At 48.2% G+C, this 24,271-nt stretch overlaps 1 protein-coding gene across 1 annotated transcript in view; it reads left to right on the forward strand.

Moving 5' to 3' along the window:
• The window catches only part of PTPN20 (protein tyrosine phosphatase non-receptor type 20), a 55,163-nt gene extending 34,752 nt beyond the window's left edge, over positions 1-20,411 (forward strand). The window contains 3 exon segments of the mRNA XM_062214316.1: positions 2,771-2,833; positions 19,905-20,039; positions 20,385-20,411. Of these exon segments, the coding sequence (XP_062070300.1) occupies positions 2,771-2,833; positions 19,905-20,039; positions 20,385-20,411 (225 nt within the window).
• Positions 20,412-24,271: the final 3,860 nt, after the last annotated feature.

Raw genomic sequence — 24,271 nt, forward strand, 5'->3', positions numbered from 1 at the left:
CCATTTGAAAATAGACTTACCAGTTCCTTTCTAACCTGTATGCCTCACATTTGTTTTTCTGACCTTATTGCTTTGCCTAGAATGTCAAGTGCTCTGTTAAATAGAAGTAAGAGCCAACATTTCCGCCATCACTGACCTTAAAGGGTAAGAAAATTAAATGATTTGTCCTGTGGGAGAGCACATAAAAATGAGGAAAAGACAAGCTACAGAAACTAGTTGCAAGTCACATATCCAATAGAGATCTTGTATCTGGAATATATAAAGGGCTCTCAAAATCAATAGTAAAAATCACAAACAAACCAGTTAGAAATGAGTAAAAGGAATGTGAAAAAATGCTCAGCTTCATTAGCCTTTGGGAAAATGCAGATTAAAAACATGAGGAGATAAGGAAGGCTAATAGAAAAATAGTGACCACCGATAGTGACATCAAACGCTGGTGAAGAGTTGGAGAACTTGGTTACTCATAGATTGCTCATATTCACACTTTGGGAATGTAGAATGGTACAGATGCTCTGAAAAATATTTTTTTAGTATTTTAAAGAAAAGCCCACAAAACTTAGCAAATAACACAGCATTTATTGTTGAGAAATTATATGTTCGCACAGAAACTGGTACACAGATGTGCATAGCATATTGTGTTAATAACAGCCAACCACTGGAAATAACTCAAATGTCTTTCAGCTAGTTGATGGTTAAACAAACTGGCATACACCCACACCAAAGAATAAAAAGGAATGGGCAATTGTTACATGCAACAATTTGGATGGATCTCAAGGCAATGATGCCAAGCGAAAAAAAAATACTCAAAAGGTTAACCATTGTATGATTCCATTCATATAATCTTAAAATAACAAAACTGTAGAGATGGAGAATTATTGGTTGCCAAGGATTAGGGATTGGGATGGGTGATTGTGTCTTTCAAGGGATAGGACAAGGGAGTCTTGTCTGTGGTTACGGTTACAGTTACATAACTCATTACATCTGATAAAACTACATAGCACTACACACACACACACACAGAGTGAAGGATACATAGGACCTCTTTGCTTACTGTGTATCAATATTTGCAAATAAGTTTTTCAATAGTTTATAGATAAAATTTGAATTTTATTTCCTTCCTCCTTTGCCTTTTTCTTTTTTTAATTTTTGAGATAATATTTTAAATTTACATTACAGTAAAAAGGCTTGACGCTTACCAAATAAGTTTAACAAATAAAAAGCAAAAATACTCTAGTTTAGTGTGCATACAGGCAATGGCTATAAACAATAATTGAGTGGAAAATGATCATTTTACCCATATACAGTAAATGTTGAAGTAATCACAGATCATTATTACTATAGTAATATAGCATTCTTAGTAGCCATTGGTTTGACAAAGGTGTAAAACAAAGTTTTACAAAACTGTATATGCAATATTGATACACACATTTCTTTTTCTTTTCTTTTTTGTCTTTTCACTTTCTTCTTTTTTTTTTTTTTAAGTTTAGCTCCCACATATAAGGGAGAACATCCAGTATTTGTCTTGCTATGTCCACCTTATTTCACTCAGCATGAAGTCCCCAGTTGGATCAATTTTGATGATGATGATGGACAACTTGGTTGATTGTAAATTTGGCTATTGTGAACAGTGCTGTTATAAACATGGTAGTGCAGGAATTTCTTTGGTACAATGTGTTCATGAATTTGAGGAACATATCCAGAAGTGGAATTGCTGGATCATGCGGCAAGTCTATTTCTAGTTTTTTTTTTGTTTTTTTTTTTTTTTTTGCTTTGGTTTTTGTTTTAGGAAATCTCCACATTGTTTTCCACAGTGGCTGTAGTAACTTATATCCTCTCCATCAGGGTACAAGTGTTCCCTTTTCTGCACATCCTCGCAGGATTAGTTCTGTCTTTAGGATTTTAGCCATTCTACAGGGATGAGGTGATACTTCATTGTGGTTTTGATTTGCATTTCCCTGACAGCTAGTGACGCTGAGCGTTGTTGCATATATTTGTTGGCCATTTGTTTTCATCTTTTGAAAAATGTCCATTAAGATCCTTTGACCATTTCCTAACTGTATTGATTGTTTTTGTGTTGCTGAGTGTTTTAAGTTGCTGATATACTAAGGATGTCAGACAGTTCTTGACAGACCGCACAGTATTGTGCTAATATCACATCGCCTTGCCATACCCGAGTGGCACTCAGACTGCAGCAGTGGGACTCTGCAGGCACGCCAGCAGCAGGAGAGATGGGCTCTATCTTGCTCTGCTGATTGCATTCCTCCGTGTGGCACTAGCACCAGATTGCCATAAGAGTTTCCAAACAGCCCACGTTTCTTGATTCGTGCCTGCGGGTGGGCACCTGCTGCTCAGTGTCTCCAGTGGATTCGTGCCTGCGGGTGGGCACCTGCTGCTCAGTGTCTCCAGTGGACTTGACAGGGCTCTTTATAGGAGAAACAGCTGTGCTGCTCTGGGGGGCAGAGAACGTCTTCTGTGCTTTTCCAGAAACAGAGTGCTGCTTTTAGGTCTCTCTTTGGATAACCAAAAGGTATACACACAGATAACTTTGGTATTTCTTTTGGTGAGCTTCTCAATTTCTCCTGAAAAACATGTCTTCCTTACTCACTGAGCTACGTTAAAAATAGAGTTCATTTTCTTGTGATTAAGACCTGATTGGTTAACTCTTGAGACCTTTTACTGAAAAGAGGTACAGGGCACTCCTCTGGTAATCCGGGGTTTGTGTTTTACCTGCTGCATGGCTAATACAACATCACTGTGGCCTTGTTAACAGTTCAACATCCAGGACATAGTGACCCACATGAGACAGCAGCATCGTGGCATGATTCAGATGAAGGTAAGATTTCCCCTTGCCAGTTCTAGTGCGGGTGATGGACTTGGAGGTTGACGTTGTGCAGCACTTCACAGTTCGTGAGCCTCTTCCCTCAGTGATCCCACTGAAGTCTGGTAGGCATCACTTTTGCTCTGATACTCCTGATGATATGATGTATTTCAGGTTCAGTGGCAGAAGTCCCCTGGAGAGCCATGGGTGGATGCCCAAATGTGTGCCTTGTAGTCCATGTCATATACAAAGCATTAGTTTTAATACATTTCAAGTAGCAGTTTGAGATACTGACTTGCCACTATAATGTCAAAGTTATTGGCGTGTTACAAAAATTACCGTGTATGTCATAGATTAGTTAATCAGAACAGAAGACCAAGAGAATATAGACAATTGATTCATGTAAGAGACTTGTTAGAATTTGAGTTAGCCAGGGAAAATGTAAGGAAGTTGAGACTGAACCATTTGCCTTAGTTCAGTTAAGCCTTCAGTTAACTGGCCGTAGAATGAGAGACCAAGAACTATGTCACGGTGATTTATCTCACTTATATTTTTAAAAATGTTTTTGCATAAAGAGTCATTGTTTAAGTGTTGGTAGGTAAATGTTTGCTTTCTTTAGGAACTTTCCTGTGTAGTTGAAAATTACAAATGTTTTCTCTGAAAGTAGAGATCAGTAATAACTTATTTAACATTCTACTGTTTTTTGTGTGTACATATATAGGAGCAATACAGCTTTTGTTACAAAGCTGTGCTTGGAGTTCTTCAGAAGCTTTTCACTGTGGGTTTAAAATGACTCCTGTTGCTTTGTGCTTGAGATGATGAAGTGGCTTGGAACTCCCTCACAAAGGACACGTGGGAGCTGTGCCAAGGGTTTTGCTATGAACAGAAGGTGCTTGTTGGATCCACTGATTTTCTTTCTGAAATCTCACTTAAGGCAGCATCAACTGATGTGGGGTGAAAAGTGTTTACCCATGGATCTTATTAGACAATGTCAAAATACCCTCCCAGGCTTCCCAGGGAGACAGAAGTAACACAGCCTAGCTACTTGATTGAAGGGGTTACAGAGCCCAGTAAAGAACCTAAAACATATTCATTAAGACTTTATTTGGAAAAGTGACTAAAGGGAGCTGAGGATTTCCAAGACTTTATAAGCCCTTATTCTGGGAGAAGAGAGGGCCAATTAGCTGTTGGTTCACTGCACGATTTTTAAAGGCATTTTCAAACATTTATCCATGTTTATTAACAAGAGTGTACTTCTAACTGGTAGTTGAAAAACCCAGTTGAAAACAACCCAATTAGGCGGATTAACCTTGGGTATACATTGAATTCCTTTTCCTTATTCCACCCTCCTGTGGGGCACCAGGGAACTCCTTGGAGGAGCTGGACAAGGCCCTGTTGGTTTGGGAGGTGTTTCATGGGTGGACCGAGTTCTCTTCTCCATCCTGTAGGCACCTTGGTGAACAGTCCAGAACTAAATAGATGTTTACATAGGAAGTCCAAGAGGAAACGTTTGCCTGCCTGAGTTTGTTCCAGTCCCACCCTAACACTTAACGTATTACTCAGTCTGCTTTGTTAAAAGCAAATACTACATTTTACTTGCCTATTACCCTGCCCATTAGTTAACCAATAAACTTTGATATAAGCATTATTACGTAATTCTGAGTCATTAGTGGTATCTGTTACGTGGGATGTATTTTCAAACCAAGATCTAGGATATTTTCTTTCCAAAATTCCATTAAGTCATTTCTTTCCATTACTGCCCCACTCTGCTGAAACATTTAGAAGTTGGATTTGGGAACTAGATTTTGGGAAACCAAATTCATACTTATTAAATGAAAACTTCCTTACTCTGTTTTGAAAAGATCTTGGCCATTTTTACTATAGGACTTGGCCTCATATAATTACAGTGCTATTTTGGTCGAGGAGTTTTGGTGACCATTTAGAGTAATTATAAGCTACAAAGCAGTTGATAGGTGTCTTTGTACAGTGTAGTTCAGTGCAGATCAGAATATTTGATGTGTTGAGAAAATTTGTAATATTCTGCAAATCTTCAATTTTTAAGTGGTTTCTTTTGGCTGAATGAATACTTGAATTGGTTAAATTGGATAATTCTCACTTAAAAATAATTATAAGCAAGAAATGTATTTGACATTAAATCAGATCAATGATTCTAACTGTTTACTTTGTTCATATAACTAATAGTGCTAACCAATTTCATTTTAATGACTGGCCTATAATATTTGTATCTATTTTTTATTACTGTAAAATAATAGACATAATATATAACAAGCTTCTGAATAAGGATTCTATGCTGTTATTTAAATTTCATATGGATTGCCTGAAGTGTTTTTATTTATATGGGTCTTTTTTTTTTTTGTCAGGCAGAGTGGACAGTGAGAGAGAGAGAGACAGAGAGAAAGGTCTTCCTTTTTCTGTTGGTTCACCCCACAATGGCCGCTGTGCTGGCGTGCTGTGGCCAGCACACCATGCTGATCCGAAGCCAGGAGCCAGGTACTTCCCCTGGTCTCCAATTCGGGTGCAGGGCCCAAGGACCTGGGCCATCCTCCACTGCACTCCAGGGCCATAGCAGAGAGCTGGACTGGAAGAGGAGCAAATGGGACAGAATCCGGCTCCCTGACCAGGACTAGAACCCGGGGTGCCGGCGCTGCAGGTGGAGGATTAGCCTAGTGAGCCGTGGTGCCGGCTGATATATGGGTCTTTAAATGTTCTTGTAAACAAAAAATTCACAGTTCTTGATGTTAAACATATCATCTCTATATTGGGTGTCCCATAATTTTACAGTTGGACTAGATTTTTAATTTTTCCAGAGAAATACAACAATTAAACATGGAGTACTGATTGCATTTCATTCTTGGAAGGTGAATTCCAAATTGAAATCTTTTGGCTATTTGAAATAGTATCTTTTATACAGTGTTAAGTGCTTTTCTTCTAGGGTATGAATATGAAACTTGCACTGGTACATATATAAGCACAAATATAAAGAAAGCATGAAACAATTTAAATATAAGCATTTGATTACTCAAGTTTAAATACATGTTTTAAAATATTTATTTGAAAGGCAGAGTGACAGGGAGAGATAAAGAGAGACAGCGAGAGTCTTCCATCCAGCGGTTCACTCCCCCAGTGTCCACAACAGCCAGGGCTGGGCCAGGAGGCAGAGCTCCATCCAAGTCTCCCATGTGCATAGCAGGGATCCAAGTACTAAAGCCATCTTCTGCTGCTTCCCAGGCTCCTTAGTGGGAAACTGGGTTGGAAGCAAAGGTGGGGCTTGACCCCAGACTATCCCCCACATTGTGTTATGCAGTGACCCAAGCAGGGGTTTCACCCGCTGCATAACAACCCCCGGGGACATGTGTTGAAAGTTGTGTATTCTTGATGCGTACGTGTTGGACCAAGGCTTTTTGGAAACAAGCATATTTAAATGTTAGTTGTAGTAACTTGCTTGGGCCTTTCATTTCTAGTTTTCCTAGAACATTATTGAATTTTCCATTAAGTTGCCATTAACTACTTAAAACTCATTTCAGCAATTTATTTTTAATTGAAAAAAAAAATCTCAGGAGAAAAGACACCTTGAAAAACTCAAAAATCAAAAGTTTAATTTCCTACTGAATTTTTTCTCATCCATGAAAAAAACTGAGTAATTAATTAATTAGTTTCTCTGTTGCTCTCTGAGGTTTGAGTAATTGAGCCAGGATTTGGAAACTATCCGTTGAGTGCAAACAGTTCGGTGGTACCCAGTGGGCTGATGGATTAGATTTCTCAGTTGCCACTTGGTTTGTCCGTAGCCACAGACAAGCTGCAGCAGGAATGACCTTTGAAGAGTTTGGGGTGGTAGGGTTCTTAAAAGATCTGAAGCTAAACATGAAGAGCATCAAGTTTGAAGGTGGAAAAAACTGAGCCTTCCTATACAAAACAGCAGTACCTCCTGTTAGCTCTGCAGCCTGCTGAGTATTGCTCCAGAGTTCTTGAGCCAAGACAGTTGGACTCTGAAAGAGGAATAACTGGCGTAAATATTGGAAACTCAGAACAGAATGATTTTTTTGGTATATATTCACCCACATAGAAATAATAGGCTCAGTTGAAAAACAGTATTAGAAGATTCATTGCAAAATCAAGATATAAGATAACCATGGAAGAGCTAATCTGTCATTATATCTATCTATTTGGCAAACTATGGTTTATGGTTCATATCTAACCTGCGGCTTGCTTTTGTAAATAAAATTATATACCCATTTGCTTATATATACCGTCTATGGCTGCATTTGTACTATAATGGCAATGGCTAAGTTAATAGTATTTTAGTCTTTAGTGTAAATCCTAAAAATTTACCACTTTTGCCTTGAACAAAAAAGTTTTCTATCCTCAGAAACAGGAATATATACAATGTAGATTTCACAGGGCTGACTTTGTGGTGTAACGAGTTGTCACCGCCTGTGATGCTGGCATCCCATATGAGCACTGGTTTTTGTCCCAGCTGCTCCACTTCTGATCCAGCTCCCTGCTAATGCACCTGGGAAAAGCAATGGAACATGGCGCAAGTGCTTGGGCCCCTGCAACCCACGCGGGAGACCCGGATTAGGCTCCTGGCTCCTGGCTTCAGCCTGGCCCAGCCCTGGCCATTGTGGCCATTTGGGGAGTGAACCAGTGAACAGAAAATATCTCTCTTTGTATCTCTCCTTCTCTCTCTCTCTCTTAACTCTGCCTTCCAAATAAATTTTTTAAAATGTATATTTCATAACATTTCAAATTACCTAGACTTAATCAATGCACATTATATACATATATTGAAATGTCACACATTAGTCTATAAATGTGTACAATTATTGTTAATATAAATTTAAAAAAATCTTGGGAAACAAAAAAATACTTAACCAGAAGACTGGTTGATGCTGTATTTTTACTGAACAGTAAATACGTGAAAAGATGGGGCAGGCATTGTGGTGCAGTGACGTAAGCCACCACGGGGAAGGCCTGCATCCCTGTGGGCCTGCCTGGAACTGAGTCCCATCTCCACCTCTGATCCAGCTTCCTGTTGATGTGGATCCTGGGAGCAAGCAGGTGGTGGCTCAAGTTACTTGGGTCCTGGCCATTCACGTGGGAGACATGGATGAAGTTCGGACTTCTGGCTTCAGTCTTGTCCAGCCCCAGTTGTAGACACTAGGGAGTGAAGCAGCAGATGGAATATCATATTCTCATATTCTATCTCTGTCTGCCCTTCAAAAAGATCTTGTTTCTTTTCACATAAAAGTGAAAGTTGGGGCACAAGGAGAATGTTTGGCTTAGCAGTACCCAAGCTGTTATCTAAAGCCACAGAAATTAAAACAATGTCATTCTGGTGCAAGGTGTCATAAGCAGATGCATGCAACAAAATGCAGTTGAGAAGTGGAGACAGCTCAACTTATATTTTTAAATTTATTGTATGCTAAAGATAGCATTTCAAATCCAGAACTTCAAAATACAGAGCAAAAACTGATGGATCCAATAAAGCTGGAAAGAGACAAAGCTACAGTTAGAATTGGAATTTCCAGTATTTTCAAGTAGAAAATTAGTACGGATATAAAGATTTGGCTAACACTGTCAACTGGCTTGTCCTGGTTGGTGTCTGTAGGGCACTATAGCAAACCACAGCAGAGTCCACTAGAGTCCACATTGTTCTCAAATGCTCTGTGACCGGCTGTGTTTATGATTACAAAGTGGGTCTCACCGTGGTTCAAATGAATGGAACTATATATAGTTATTCATGGACTTACTTAGAAATAACTAATATGAAATTTCAAAAACTAAAAAAAAACTTTCTCAGTTAAACAGTATGCTTGTAAGTAATCCGTGTATTAAGAAGATCACAAGAGAATTGAGAAAATATTTTGTACTAAACAATGAAAACAACAAAACTTGTAAGATATGGTGATGGAGTCTGAGGAGTTGGAGCCATGCTGAATTTATTCTATCTGTGGGACCTCCGCTTGGCTCTACAGGTCTGATGTTAAAAAAAAAAAATATTCCTTATCTGAAAATTCATATCTGGAGCAGTGTTTGCCTTGGAAGTGATGCTTGAAGGTGTACGAATGGATGAGTTCCCTAATTAAGGTGGAGGCCAAGAGTCCGTGAACTTCAACGTTCATGCCCACCCTGAGCGCCCTTCCTGGCCTGCGCTCACAGTCACCTCTTCCATGAAGCCTGTCACTCGACCCTTCCTCCCCTGACTCCTGCAGCCATGCTTCTGAATCTGCCGTGGAGGACTTGTTTGTTTTATGTACAAATTGAAAACAAAAGCTTCAACAGATGCTTACTGGTGGGCTCATCTGAGGACAGAAGTGAGGCTGGATGGCCCTTGGCCCCTTCAGGAGGAGAGAAGTGCAGTGAGCGCCTGGTAGGGCTTCAAGGGGTTGGAGCACTTTAGTTCTGATCCAGCTCCCTGCACATGTGCATGGGAAAGCAGCAGATGATGTCAGAGTTCCTGGACTGCTGTGGGAGACCAGGATGGAGTTCTTGGCTCCTGGCTTCCACCTGACCTGGTCCTGGTGGTTTTGGACATTTGGGGAGTGAACCAGCAGATGGAAGATTCTATCTATCTATCTATCTATCTATCTACCTACCTACCTACCTATCCTGCTGCCTTTCAAATAAATAGATCTAAAAAGATTTTTTAAAAAATAAGTAAGGAGAGCAGAGGCAGAAAACCTCAAAAGTAGACACAATGAAGTTATAAAAGCTATCTGCGTAAGTCAAGTGTATAGGAGAACTAAATTCACATAAAAATTAGTAATAGAGGAGTCAGGATTGTGGATGCAGTGTGGTAAGCCACCACCTGTGATGCCGGCATCCCACAGGCCAATTTGAGTCCCAGCTGCTCCACTTCCTATCCAGCTCCCTGCTAATGCACCTGAGAAGGTGAGAGAGAGAGAGAGAGAGGAAGAGAGAGAGAGAGGGAGAATCTCATCTGCTGGTTAACTTCCTAGATGTCTGGAACAGCCAGCACTGGGCCAGGCTAAAGCCAGGAGCCAGGAGCCAGGATCTTCTTCTGGGTCTCTCACGTGGGTAACAGGAACCCAAGCACCGGGGCTGTCATCCACTGCTTTCCCAGACCACTGACAGAGCTGGATTGGAAGTGGAGCAGCGGTGACTTGAACCACCACCTACATGGGATGCTGGTGTTGCAGGCAGAGGCTCTACCCGCTGTGCTACAGTGCCAACCCCTTCTGTTTCTTTTTAAAGACATTAGGGAAAGTACATAAAACGCTGATGAGCAAAATAAAATATCAGAATTGGAACTATTCAAAATGGGATGACAAATATTGAAAGAAAAACAACCTAGGAATGAAGACTATAAACTAGAAGAAACACAAGTGAATGAACTCAATAGCTGATGTCTTAGAAGAGTGTAAAGTTTAGGAGGAATACTTTGAAAGGAAGAAGGAAAGTGATCTGAGGACTTAAGTTTCAGTGACAGGCAAAGGAGACTAGGAAGTGGATAATAGAAGTTACTGAGAAAACCAACGGATAGATGAAGCCAAGAAATAGCTTGAATAACTTAAGGAAATTATTCCTTTGATTAAAAAGATTTAAAATTATTATTTTAAAGTGGCAGTATCACAGTGTGTACCTGAGACCATCCAATGAATTTGACCAATACCCAAGAATTTTCTAGTAAAGTTCCTGAAGTTTGAAGAGAAATAAAAATGTCCTTTGAGCATCTAGTCAGAAAGAATATGATGAGAAGACGATTATCAGGTTATGGAATGATAAGATTTCCAAGAAAAGATTTCATGAGCCTAAGATTTTATATCTAGCAGCGCTGCCTCTGAAATTCCAAGGCTACACGTTGATATCATTGTGCACCAGCTCAGAGAATATTTGATCATCCCCACAGAGCACCTTTGAAACTCGGTCCATATCTTTGCTGCTCAGAACACCACTGAGATGTTAGCAACTGGAAGCATTCCACTCACAGGGCACAGGCCGAAGAAACGCATACGCCGGTTGGAACTGCATTTGCCAACAAAATCCACCCCTCTGAGAGAATACAGTATTCTGACGACGTCCAGGGGCTCCTTTCCCAGGAATCCCGCCGGGAATTGGGACCCTGAAGCAGAACATCGAGGTAAGCAAGGGCTAAATCAGACACCATGCCTTCTGATTCTCAGTGGTACCCCCCTTCCAAAGCAAAATGGGGTGTGGCTCCTTAGGGACTGCCCTGGTTGATCGCCATCGGGAACTGTTTCGAGTTGAGGCCTGCCCAGGAGGCCTGGGCTGCTGTCCCTGTGGGAGCAGTTTATTTTCAGAATTCTGACGACTTCAGGGATGTATGGGGCTCTCTCACTGTTCATGGAGAATTTTCTCTTCACACACACACACACACACACACACACAACTCCCTTTACCACCAAACAGACAAGCAGACCACAATTCTACGAGTGGCATGTTGGTTGATTATTTCAGTTCATACTCTGGGGTGTGCACCTTGCATCCGACATCTTTCAGACTTCCCCACCTGCCTCTACTTAACATACTTCCTTGGCTCCAGAAACTTCTGTTGAGTAGATGAATAAACACGGTACGAGAAGGAGTGGCAGTGGCAGTCAGAGCTCACTGTGGCTCTGAAGGCTCCTTGTGGGACCCCCACAGAATGGCCTCCGCTCTGGGTTTGTGCTGTGCACCGGCTGCTTCCTGCCCAGCACATGTTGAAGGCCCTGAGAAGCTTGGTGGTCCTGGTTTGGGAAGCGAGGACCCAGTGCCATATGTGATTACACCCAGGAGACGCTGCTGCCCGCGCCCGCCGGAGCTGATGCCCGGCTTTTCTTGGTTTCCACCTGGTGCTCAGTGCTGGGTCCCCCGAAAGTGGGCACAATGAGGGGAGTGGGGTGTGTTCATGAATTAGCGCCCTCTTGCTCGAGTCCTTTTCCACCTGGTGTGAGCGCTGGAATGAACCTGCTGACAGCAGTGTGGCTACCCAGCCCTTCCTCAGCTCCCAACAGCACTTGCTGCTCAGGTGGTCTTTGGGGCCCCGCCGGGCAGTGGGACCAGCAGCCCCAGGCTGACTTGGAGACCTGCTTGCTGTTACCCCTCTAGGTCAAGGGTAAGTCAGAGGGACAGGCATGCTCCAAGGGGAGCGGCCAGGAGGGAGGAGGCATCTGCTCAGGTCTCACTGGGGTCACATGTAATCACCACTCACATGTAATCATCACATGTTCCCACCACATGTGTGCAAACAGACGTGTGCAAGCACGGAGCAGGCACTGCACGTGTTGTCCCTGGAGAGCAGTGTCTGAGGGACACCTCTCAGGAGGTGATGCTACCAGCCTGGTGGAGGTCCCACCGGCCCTGGCTGGGCCTTCTCCATAGCACTGCCTTCTGCCTTCAGTGCAGGGAAGCCGGGGGAGCAGCCTCACACCTAGGCTGAGAGAGAGCAGCTGGAAACAAAGGCCTTTGGGTCACTTGTTGGGCTCCAGGACCGACAAGCCCTGCTCACCCTGGCTGAGGGAGAGGCAGCTTACAGCTGAAGGACTCTCCAGGGACCGATGCCTGGCCCTGAGACATCCCAGTGGGTCACTGACTTCCGTCGCAGACCAACAGCTCCCAGCTTGGAGGCCGCCAGGCACCCACCCTCAAAGGGGTCACCTCCACCTGGAGGGCCCCTGTGGTGGCTGTGGCCCCTGGGGTGTGAGTGCAGCGCCCTGGGCATGCCTCCCCCTCCCAGGTGCTCTGTGGAGCCAAGCGCACGGCTGGCACTCAGCAGCTCATAAATCCCCAGCCCTGGGCTGCCTGCAGCTGTGAGAGTCCACAGCTGGAGGGATTTTCTTCCACGCCCCCCACCCCCAAACTTAGCACATCATAAAACATAGTCATTTGAGGAGTGAGAGCATCCAGGAGGTGGTTTTGCCTTCTTAGCTCTGTTTGGGAAAGCCTGGGGTGGGGGTGGGGTGAGGTTTGCACTCCCACCCATCCACACACCCCATCAGCCTCATGGCAGGGGGCAGGGGGCAGCCATATCTGCACATCCCCCGGCCCCTGCCCTTGCTGTCCTCTCTCCAAGGCCACCACAGAGCGTGCGAGTGAAGCATGATCATTTGGAAACAGCCTCTCAGTGGCTGATAGCGCCTGTGCGACCTGTGGCTTTGAGTTTCTGTATTCCAAAGCTTTGACCGCCTGGGGCCTTGCTGCCCCTCCAGGGGCTGGCTGGTCACTAGGGATGGTGAGCACATGGCCCAAGAACTCTCCGCCCCTGGCACCTCCAATGTTGGGCTCTCACATTTTGATCACTATCCACATACCCTGATCACCCCCACAGTCAGGTTTAAGGCAACCAGGGCAGCCCCTGTGCCCCAGAGTTCCCCGAAAGCATTCAGATCTGCCAGTCCTACACCTGCTAGCCTTGTCTAGCCTGTCCTCTCCCAAAGAAATCACAATGGAGCCTGCTGCCCACAGTTCTTCCTCTCAGCATCCTGACCAACCCTGGGGCTTCCTCATGCAACCCTGCAGGCTGTGTCCCTGCCTCTTGTCTCTAGGGGTCTGTGAGAACCTTCCTACATGACCATCATTTCTGGGCCCCGTATATCCCATCACATCTCCGGTACCCTTGTACCAGCCCATGTGGACTGGTGGCCAGATCAGTCACCCTTGATGCCTACTGCCCCGTATAATGGTTGATGACACCACTTTCACAAATGCACCTGCTTGGACAACAACTTACAAAGGGCCGTGCCTCCACACTGAGCATCATTAGCCAATGAGGCAAGAGAGCAGGGATGAGGGCAGAATTCTAGAGACTTCCAGGAAGGAGACTGAGGGCTGCCATGCAATGGGGGAAGAGCTGGCACTTGTGACAACAGAGCAACTGAGCCCCAGGAAGCCACACCACCCTGTGGAGGAGGCAGAGAGTGGGAACCACGGTGGAACCATGGTGATGGAACCATGCGGGAACCACTGGACTCCTTGGTCTTCAGAGGCTGAGGTGGGCTGGCCATGAGGCCTGTGGTCCAAGAGCAAATGGAGGGCCAGGTGGGAGCTGTCATGGTGGAGCTCACCATCCAGCTCTGTAAGCATGGAGGGCATGGGTCAGGGGTGGGGCAGGAGCCTGGGCGATCACAGGGTCCAGGAACTGCTTTGAGTGGATAAGCTAAGTTTTCATGAGTTGTGCGGAAGAAGGTACATTTAAGACAGCACAGAACAGGGACATGGTGTTGGGATACATGGATGTCCACAAGGAGGATGATGTAAGACCCTGTGTTTAAACATACTCGAGAAGCAACTCAAAATGGATTAAAGACTTAGGCACGTAAGACACAAAGCTATAAAACTCCTTCAGGAAAACCCAGGAGGAAGACTTCACGACACTGGTCTTGGCAGTGGTTCTTGGATTTGACATCTGCGGCACAAGACCTCAAACAGGCAGATGGGACCGCATCAGACTGAAAATTCTGCACAGCAAAGGAAACGATAGGCAGAGTCAAAAGGCAGCCTATAGGACGGGAGGAAATATTTGCAAAATAGCTGTCTGTGGGACTGGCCCTGTGGCGCAGCAGATTAAAGACCTGGCCTGAAGCGCCAGCATCCCATATGGGTGCTGGTTCTAGTCCCAGCTGCACCTCTTCCTATCCAGCTTTCTGCTATGGTCTGGGAAAGCAGTAGAAGATGGTCCAAGTCCCTGGGCCCCTGCACCCACATGGGAGACCTGGAGGAGGCTCCTGGTACCTGGCTTCGGATTGGGGCAGTTCTGGCCGTTGTAGCCATCTGGGGAGTGAACTAGCGGATGGAAGACCTCTCTGTCTCTACTTCTCTCTGTAACTCTGCCTTTCAAATAAATAAAATAAGTCTTTAAAAAAATAGCTGTCTGATAGGGGGTTGACACCCTGAAATCTATGAATCTCCTACAATTCAATATCAAAGACAAACAAATAACCCAATTAAAAATGGGCAAAGCACCCGAACAGACATTTCTCCAAAGAAGACATATGGATGACTACCAAGTCTATGGAGATGTAATTAATCTCACTGATCATTAGAGAAATGCAGGTCAAAACCACAATGACTTATCACCTCACACTTATTATCAAAAGGACACATGATGGGGCTGGCATTGTGGTGTAGCTGGTAAAACCACTGCTTGTGATGCTAACATCCCATATAGGCTGTGGCTCGTGTCCTGGCTGCTCTAGTTCCCATCCAGCCCCATGCTAATGGCCTAGGAAAAGCATTGGAAGATCGCCCGAGTCTTTAGGCTCTGCCTAAGCCCATGGGGGACCTGGTTGAAGCTCCTGGCTCCTGGCTTCGACCTGTCTCAGCCCTAACCCTTGAGGCCATCTGAAGAGAGAACCAGCAGATGGAAGATCTTTTTTTCTTTGTCTCTCCCTCTTTCTCTATAACTATGACTTTCAAATAAATAAATAAATCTTTTTTTTTTTTTAAAAGACAAAGACAGCCAATGCTGGAGAGGATGTGGAGAAACTGAAACATTCATACACTATTTGTAGGACCACACAATGGTGCAGCCACTATGGGAAACAGAACAGTTGATACTGGAGCTGCCGTGTGGCCCAGCAATCCCACTTGCAAGTGTCCATCCCAAAGCGTTGAGATCGCTGTACCCCCACACTCACTGAAGCATTTTCGTAACAGCCAAGGAGTAGAAGCCATCCACATGTCTACTAACGGATGAATGAAGAGGGAAATGGGGTGCACACACACCAAGTGCTATCACTCGGCCTCACAGAGGAGGCAGTCCCGCCCTGGGTGACAACACGGATGGACATAGTGGGCATTCTGCTACGTGCCATAAGCCAGGCACGCCAGGGCCTGCACCAGATGATTCTTCTCCCATGAGACATCTCAAATAGTAAAACTCACAGAAGCAGGAGAGAGGGAGCTGCTGGCTAGGGACTGAGCAGAGGGCAACGATGAGGAATGGTTTTTCTGAATGAGTTGTGGAGAGGTGGTGTGCACCATGGTCCCTAGTGGTAGCAATGTGGTATTGCGCAATTTTGAATCCACTCAGTGGACAGAGCTCCTGTTAAGTGTTCTTACCAAAACAGACGACCCACAGAAGAACACACAAGGACATTTCTGGAGGGGACGGATGTGCTCAGTGTCCTGGTCATGGTGACAATGCCGCAGGTGTCTGCGGGCGTCCGGACTCCTCAAGATGCGTGCATTAAAGCTTTTGTAGCTCAACTACGCTTCATTAAGGCTAAAAAAAATTTTAAATTTGGAAAGAGAAGTTGTAAGAAAAATGGAAGGAGGACAAGAAGTCACGAGGAAGGCCCGGGGGAGAAGTTTGTCTTGGAAAGCGGGAGGCTATTTCTCCAAAAAAGACGCGCCGGGGGGAAGACAGAGACATTCCGGGGAGAAGGGGAGAGGAGGTGAGCATGTCACTATCGGATGAAGTTCTCAATAAATTCTCGAACGCATTTGTCTGCGGTGAGTTCAGGAAGTGGGGGTGGCCTTGTGGTCTGGGAGGAGCGGGAGATTGGGAACAGCTGCTGGGGGCCCCGGCTGGGGGCTTGCAGAGGTGAGCAAGGAGCCAAGGTACACAGCTGCCCGGCCTCCTGCTCCGTGCTGCAGGCCCAGGAGGGGAGATGGGCAGGCAGCGGCTGGCTTTTCCGGGGTTGGTGCCCGGCAAGGCGGGGGCGGGGGTAGGCGAGTGGCAGGGGGTCCGAGGACTTGGGGCTGTGAGTAGACGCAGACCCAGTGGGGCGGTTACAGTGAGGCAGGGGCTGCTCAAAATGGAAGGTGAACTATGTTCTTTATGAGAGTCCCAGGGGCTGGTGCCACACCACGGAATACGACGTGTGATGGGAGGGCCCGTTACTTAACTTACTAATGGGTATTCCCGAGGGGGGGGGGAGATGGGAAGGTGGTGGTGTTTGAGCCGACATGGTGAGATGCTGGCGAGCATCAGAATAAGAATTTTTTAAAAAGGTTTCATTTATTTATTTATCTGAGAGGCAGAGTTATCGCCAGAGAGAAAGAAAGAGAGACAGAGAGACACAGAGAGAGGTCTTCCATCCTCTGGTTCACGCCTCAAATGGCCACAACAGGCAGAGCTGCGCCAGGAGCCAGGAACTTCTTCCGGGTCTCCCACACGGGTGCAGGGGCCCAAGGACTTGGGCCATCTTCTACTGCTTTCCCAGGCCATAGCAGAGAGCTGGATCAGAAGTGGAGCAGCTGGGACATGAACCAGCGCCCATTATGGGGTGCTGGCCCCATAGGCAGAGGCTTAGCCTATCATGCCACAGAACCAGCCAAAATAAGTATGAAGTCACCCAGAATGGTGAGAGATGGAACAGAGTGGGGACTCAGAGGTCGATTTTTGGATGGGGAATGCGAGCGGAGGCTGCGGGGTTGACTGCCAGCTGTCACCTGCATGGAGGACGTAGAGGCGGTTACAGCCTGGAGCTGGGGCATAGGTCCAAGCTGGGAGCACACCCGTCCACAGCATCAACCTCAAGGAGATGATGAGGTCCATGAGTGCAAACGGGACCACCTAGGCCCAGAGTGAAAACCGAAGCCTACAGTGCAACAGCTGGGACGATGAGAACGTTCTAGAAAAGAAGACTCAGAGCCGCCCTGCTGTGGTGGGAAAACCAGGAGAGATGCTGTCAGGGGGGAGTGCCCGAGAAGGGAGCGGCCCGGTTGCTTCTGGGACGCGGGATGAGGTTAAGGCTGGGACTTCCCACTGGGGCTGAGAAAGGGAGCAGGAAGCGAGCATGGAGCCGCGGGACACAGAAGGATGGCCTAGATGATGTCATGGTCAAGTCTTCCGAGCCACACACACACAGACACATAGATACAGACGCACACACAGAGACACACACAGATACACACATGCACACACAGACCCACACAGATACAGACACACAGAGATACATGCAGAGACACACACAGATAACACACATACAGACACACACATGCACACACAGATACACACACATGCACAGACACACGGGTACACAGACACATAGATACACACACAGACACACAGATACACACAGACCCACACAGATACACACAGACCCACACAGATACACACACATACACATAGAGGCACACACAGATACACAGACATACACACACTCAGAGACACACACAGACACATAGATACAGACACACACAGATTCACACATACACACATATACACACAGACACACACAGATACACAGACACACATGGGATGCACACAGAGACACATGCACAGAGACACACGCACAGACACACGTGCCTTGTGCCAATGCCCAGTTCCCGGTTTTGCCGGTGCACTGTCGTTATATAAGAGAAGCCTTGGGGAGACTGGGTGAAGGCTACACAGGGATCTCAGTGCTATTACAACCTCCTGTGAATCTATCGTTATTTCAACATAAACAAGGAGAGAAATAAATAAAAAGCAAAAAAACAAGAATACAAGAGAGGAAAGAAATCATCTGTGGGGCCCTGGCCCGGCTGTGGGCTGCACCCCGGCCCTCACAGGAAGCCTGCCTGGCCTCATAGAAAAAGAGAAGATGACCTCTGGGCAGGGCGGAGTCAAGAGAGGGAGGGAGAGGGTCGCATTAATTGTTTTACTTTTTTAACATTGCCGAGTAACAAATTACCCCTTAAGCAGCTGTAAGCCGCATCTGTGTTACCATCTCTGGATTCTGTGGGTGGCAGGGAGGTCTCCACGGTGGTACCTGCCAGGCTCCCCCAAGATTAAAACCAGGGCACGCCAGGACAGGCCTGGGGACCCTGGGGACGACTCCACCTCCCGGCTCGCTCTGGCTGGCAGCAGGATTTGGCTCCTTGTGGCTGTGGGACTGAGGTAGCCATTTGGTGGCTGGCTGTCACGGGGGTTCCTTACCAGGCTGTCACCCCACCACCACCTCCAGCTCAGCAAAGAAGGCGCCCCCTAGGGGCCATGCCCCTTCAAGCTTCAGATCTCGTCGCTGCCCCATCTCCGGCCACTGGAGAAAATGCTTTTCTTTTCAATGTCTCCTGTAGTCCCATTTAGGCATATTAGGTGGGCTAGCCTGGGGCAGCAGCAGCAGGGGGATGAGCTGGGGCGCCGTCTCCTGGCTTCCAGAGGATTGGAGCTGCTTGTTGTGCACAAGTACACCCCATGCACATACAGGTTACACAGACATGCTGGGGGGAGGGAGAGCGTAGGTTTGACAATGGCTGCTGGGAAGTGGGGTTCTGGTGTCACTTAGAAAATCACCTTGCACAGGGCCAGCGCTGTGGTGTAGTGGGTAAAGCTGCTGCCTGCAGGGCCAGCATCCCATACATGCGCTGATTCAAGTCCCAGATGCTCCACTTCCGAGCCAGCTCTCTGCTGGGCCTGGGAAAGCAGTAGAAGATGGCCCAAGTCCTTGGGCCCCTGCACCCACATGGGAGACCCAGAGGAAGCTTCTGGCTCCTGGCCTTGGTCCGACACAGCCCTGACTGTTGTGATCATTTGGAAAGTGAACCAGCAGTTCACTCTCTCTCTCTCTCTCTCTCCCTCCCTCTCTCTCTCTTTCTCTGTAACTCTGCCTTTCAAGTAAATAAATAAATCTTTAAAAAATCATCCTGGGAAGCAGGCTGCTTGGCACACAGCTGGGACCCCTGCATTCCACGTCAGAGGGCCTGGGTCTGAGTCCTGGCTCTGCTTCCAGTGCGGCTTCCTGCTAACGCACCCCTGGGAGGCAGCCACGCTGGCACAGGGGGAAGCACCAGGTGGGAGTTCCAGACTGTTGTGGGCATTTGGGGAACGAAGCAGCAGATGGAATTTCTCCGTCTGCCTCTGTCTTTCAATTAAAAAGCAAATTAAAAAATTAAAACACAAAAGAAAACCATCTTGCGGTTAGAAATGGAAGCCTGGGCCCAGCTGATTGCATTTCAAATAAATCTTGAAAACAGAATCCTTCGTGGAGTTCATGCAACGGGAAACTGACCGCTGCCCAGGCTGGAGTCCACAGTTTTGGGCTGGCTGGGTGGTCCCGGGCACCTTCTTGAACCTTTAAGTGTGATATGACACCACCTCCAGGCTGGACTCCAGGCTGAAGCCTGCCGTGTCCTGCATGCCCTCAGCAAATGTGAGCTCATCCCTTTCCTGTTTAAGCTGGCCATCCTCACAGCCACCAAGATCCCGTCTGGAAAGAGAAGAACAGCCTGGTGGTGGCCAATGACCAATTCCAGGAAGGGACCAACAGGCAGGAGGCAGCTGGGAAGCGTGTGCGTGACGGCGCTGGTGCGGGTAAGGGGCCTATGTTGTGTGTTCTCGCTGTGTCCCTGCTGGTGTGCACGTCTGTGTGGCCACTTTCCCTAGCCACAGCACCCTGAGTCAGGGTGCAAACCTCGTCCACTAGGTGGCGCTGCCTGCCTCTCTCTGCCCTCCCCTGCTCTGCCGCAAATCCGGTACAGCAGCCGTCAGACCCTATTGCACCTGACATGGACTTCCCAGTGAGGCTCCCGCTCATGTCGGGGAGAAAGGGAAGGCACCGTTCGCTCTGCCAAAGCACGTTCCACGCAAGCCCCCTGTCCAGGAAGGGAGCTGCTACCTCCACGTCTCCCCTGTCCTTGTGCCCTTCTGCACTCCCAGGTTCACAGATTAAGCTGCCGTCTGTGATGCCGGATACCATAAGGGCACTGGTTCGAGTCCCGACTGCTCCTCTTCTGATCTGGTCCCTGCTAATGTGCCTAGGAAAGCAGCAGAGGATGGCCCAGGTGCTTGGGCCCTTGCACCTGCATGGGAGACCTGGAAGGAGTCCTGCACTTCTGGCTTCAGCCTGGCCCAGCCCTGGCTATCACAGTCATTTGGGGAGTGAACCAGTAGATGGAAGATCTCTTTCTCTCTCTCTGCCTCTCTCTCTCTCTTTCTCCCTCTCTCTCTCTGTCACTCTGCCTTTCAAATAAAGAAATTGATCTTTTTATAATAAATAAATGTTTTTGGATTTATTTTATCTGCCAGCCAGAGTGACAGAGAGAGAGATCTCCACATGGTGCCAGGGACCTAAGCACTTGGGCCATCTTCCACCACCTTCCAAGGCACATTAGCAGGGAGCTGGATCAGAAGTGGAGCAGCCGGGACTTGAACCAGCACTTCCACGTGACAAGCCAGCATTGCAGGCCATGGCTCACCCTGCTGTGCCATGGCATAGACCCCTGATCTCTTCTTATAAGGACACCAGTCACGTTGCATTAGGGGCCACCCTAATGGCCTCATTTTACCGTAACTACCTCTTTAGAGACCTTATCTGCAAATAGTCTCATTGTCATGTCCTGGAGGATTTTGGCTCCAGCATCTTCTCTCTGGGAGGACATAGTCCCGGCTCCAGCAGCCTCCCAGGAAACAAGCAGATCTCGGAAGATTTCCTCTCCAGCCTGGTGCGTGTGAAGGGCAGGGCGCAGGGACCCCAGAGGAGTGGCTGCTCTCAGATAAACTGAGAAATGCAGTAATGGTCCTGCTGAAGTTAGCCAGGGCCTCACCGTGGCTGCACAGGGTGGCAGCAGGGGCTGGGTGCCGGGCGCTGGGTCTTTATGCTGACCACGACTCTGGAAACACGTAGCGCCCCCTCTGTTTCTGCCTGGCCCAGCCTGGCCGCTGTTCCCAAAACCTGAGGGTGCTGGGGCTCTATGTGTCTCTTGTACCCTCAGCCCCTCCCCGAGAGAAGGGACATGCTGTGTGCATCTCAGAGCACAGACACTTGCTGGTGTGTGTTCCCTGTGCATGGTGGTGGCCTGGGAATGGGACGTGGTAGCAGGAACCAGGGCTGTTGGAAAATCAGAGAAACATGTGTTTTGATGATGTTGTAAAATCTCCAGCCTGTAAAGAAATCCAAATGATGTCACAGGAATGCAGGCAGAGGTCCCAGGCCCTGGGCTTCCGGCTCCCACCTCTGTGCCTGGGAACGATCCCAGCCCCTCCATGAGCACAGCAGGAGCTCACCAGGCAGCAGGGTGGGCGAGGGGGGGGACTCAGATAGGCCCTCAGGACGTGGCAAACGCAGGATATCGTTTTGTGTGTTTTAATTTTTTCAGAAATCCCATCCAAGATGACTCATGGGCGTGAGACACGGTCGACAGAGGACTAAGGATTGGCTGCAGGGTTTTGGTTGGTCAAAGCCTATGTCCCTCATACATGCACGCAGGCTTTCATTCACTCATTCATCCATTCATTCATTCATCTAGCTGGCATTTGCTGGGTCCTTCCTTTTTGAATATTTATTTTATTTATTTGAAGGGCAGAGTTCCAGAGAGAGAGGAAGAAGCAGAGAGAGAGAGAGAGGAGAGAAAGAGAGGGGGGAGAGAGAGAGATCTTCCACCTACTGGTTCATTCCCCAAATGGCTGCAACAGCTGGGGCTGGGCCAGGCTGAAGCCAAGAGCCAGAAGCTCCATCTGGGTCTCCCACATGGGTGCAGGGGCCCAAGCCCTTGGGCCATTCTCTGCTGCCTGCCAGGCGCATTCGCAGGGAGCTGGGTTGGAAGTGCAGCACCGGGACTCGAACCAGCACTCCTGTGAGATGCAGGAGTCACGGCTTAACCTGCTGTGTAGCCTTTACAGCCAGTTCTGATGAACGCTCAAATTTGAGAGCCACTGCGCCACCATATACTTGAGACCAGAAATGGATGGCCAGGAATCTGAGCATGGGATCCCAGAGAAATGAATGTTTGAGTGTGCAGGAGGCGTCTGCCACCAGGTGGCGATGCAGGTGCTGGCTGGGTCATAAACGTCTCACACACAATGTCGTAAAGTCTGAGCCCTCCTCGAAACTTATGGGCACCGTGGATGGATTCAGAGCTGGAATCACGTGGTGACGTTGGACCCTTAAAAAGACTATCATGAGATCTGCAGTGGGGTGGACCGCAGGGGTCCAGCTTAGAAGGACCATGTAAGGGGCAGGTGTGCAGTGGTGCAGACTAAAGGTGACAAATGCTTGAATCGGAAAAATGACGGCGGGAGACTGGGGTGGGCTGGCTTTGTGAGCTGTTGGGCAAAGGCTCCCCACAAGGCTCAGTCATGGGCAGGGTACAGATGTGGGTGCCGAGACATCCCAGATGGTCCTCTGGTTTCTGGCGTGGGAACCGGGTGGGGGTGATGTCATTCTTTGGAGCAGTGTGGAGTTTAGAGGACTTGGTAATGAGTTCAGCTTGGGACATGGAGCGTCTGAGCTGCCCGGAGAACACTGGGATGGAAACACAGGTCTGGGGCTGGGGGCAGCCGTGTTGGAGAGACAGTGAGAGGTGGGATGTGAGAGGCTGAGCGGGGCGCTCCCCAGGGTCAAGTGCAGTCCTTGGCCCGTTGCCCTTCCTTGCATTAATTCTGGCCTGAGTGCAACAGTGTAACTAGTCAGGGACACACACTGTGCTCAGAGTCCTTCTCAAGGCTGAGGGTGGGCTATGGAGAGGCGAGGGCTCAGTTGAGCCAGAGTTGGCCCCCGTGGGGGCTAGAAGTGCACTCCCCTGCCACCTGCCCAAGGAGACGGAGCTGCCCACAGGGGTGGGAGGGGTCCTCTGTGCTGCTGGGATCCCACGAAGATCCCTTGGAGAGTGAGAAAGAGAGGGGCTGTGACTCTTGCATTCCACATGAGCACTGGTTCGAGACCCGGCTGCTGCCCTTTCGATCCAGCTCCCTGCGAATGCACCTGGCAGGCAGCAGAAGATGCCCCAAGGACTTGGGCCCCCACTACCCATGTGGGAGACCTGGATGGAGTCCCAGGCTCCTGGCTTCAGCCAGGCCCAGCTCTGGCCATCTGTGGGGAGTGTGAACCAGGGGATGGAAGATCTCTCTCGCCCAGAGGGAGTTTCCACCTGACAAGTGTGTGGCTGCAGGAGCTGATGCTCAGTAGCTGCCTGGGACAGAGAGGGAGAGGAGGGGTCTGTGGTGACTCAGGGGGGCTTTCTGACCTGAGCCCGGTGCCTGGGGTGTATTGAGGAAGCTGAGCTCCAACTCTGGGGACAAGGCAGAGGGCTCGTCCTGCAGGAGTGGGGTCTGATGGGTGTCGGGAGCCTCACCAGTGGCGTTCTCCAGGCAGCCGGGCTGTGTCGGGGGCGAGGTGCATGATGGGTCTCAGCCCCGTCCCAGCACAGGCTGAGCCTGGGCATGTGCTGTGAGGGTCCGGCTGGATTATCTTCCTTCCATTCATTTGCATTTTTGGTTCTGGTTCTGGTTCTGGGTGTAGGGTGAGGACAGGTTTGTTTTTTGTAGGAAATAAAACCACACACTGGGACTGCTGGAGGGTGAAATGGTGGTGGTGGGGGGCACAGCTTTGAGGGGACACGCTGGCTCCTAAGTGACAGCACATGGTACAGGGATGCCCAGGGCAGGGAGACACTGCCAGGGGCCCCTGCAAGGCCTGGGCTTGGTGCTGGATTGCACATGAGCACACACGGCAGTTGCCCATGGAGGCACCTTAGTGAGGTGGATGTGCTATGGACACGGCGGGTGGGCAGGTGCTGTCTGAGAATCCCGGATACAGAAGGAAGGAA

This window comes from Lepus europaeus, chromosome 17 (genome assembly GCF_033115175.1).
Source record: "Lepus europaeus isolate LE1 chromosome 17, mLepTim1.pri, whole genome shotgun sequence".
Lineage (NCBI taxonomy): Eukaryota > Metazoa > Chordata > Mammalia > Lagomorpha > Leporidae > Lepus > Lepus europaeus.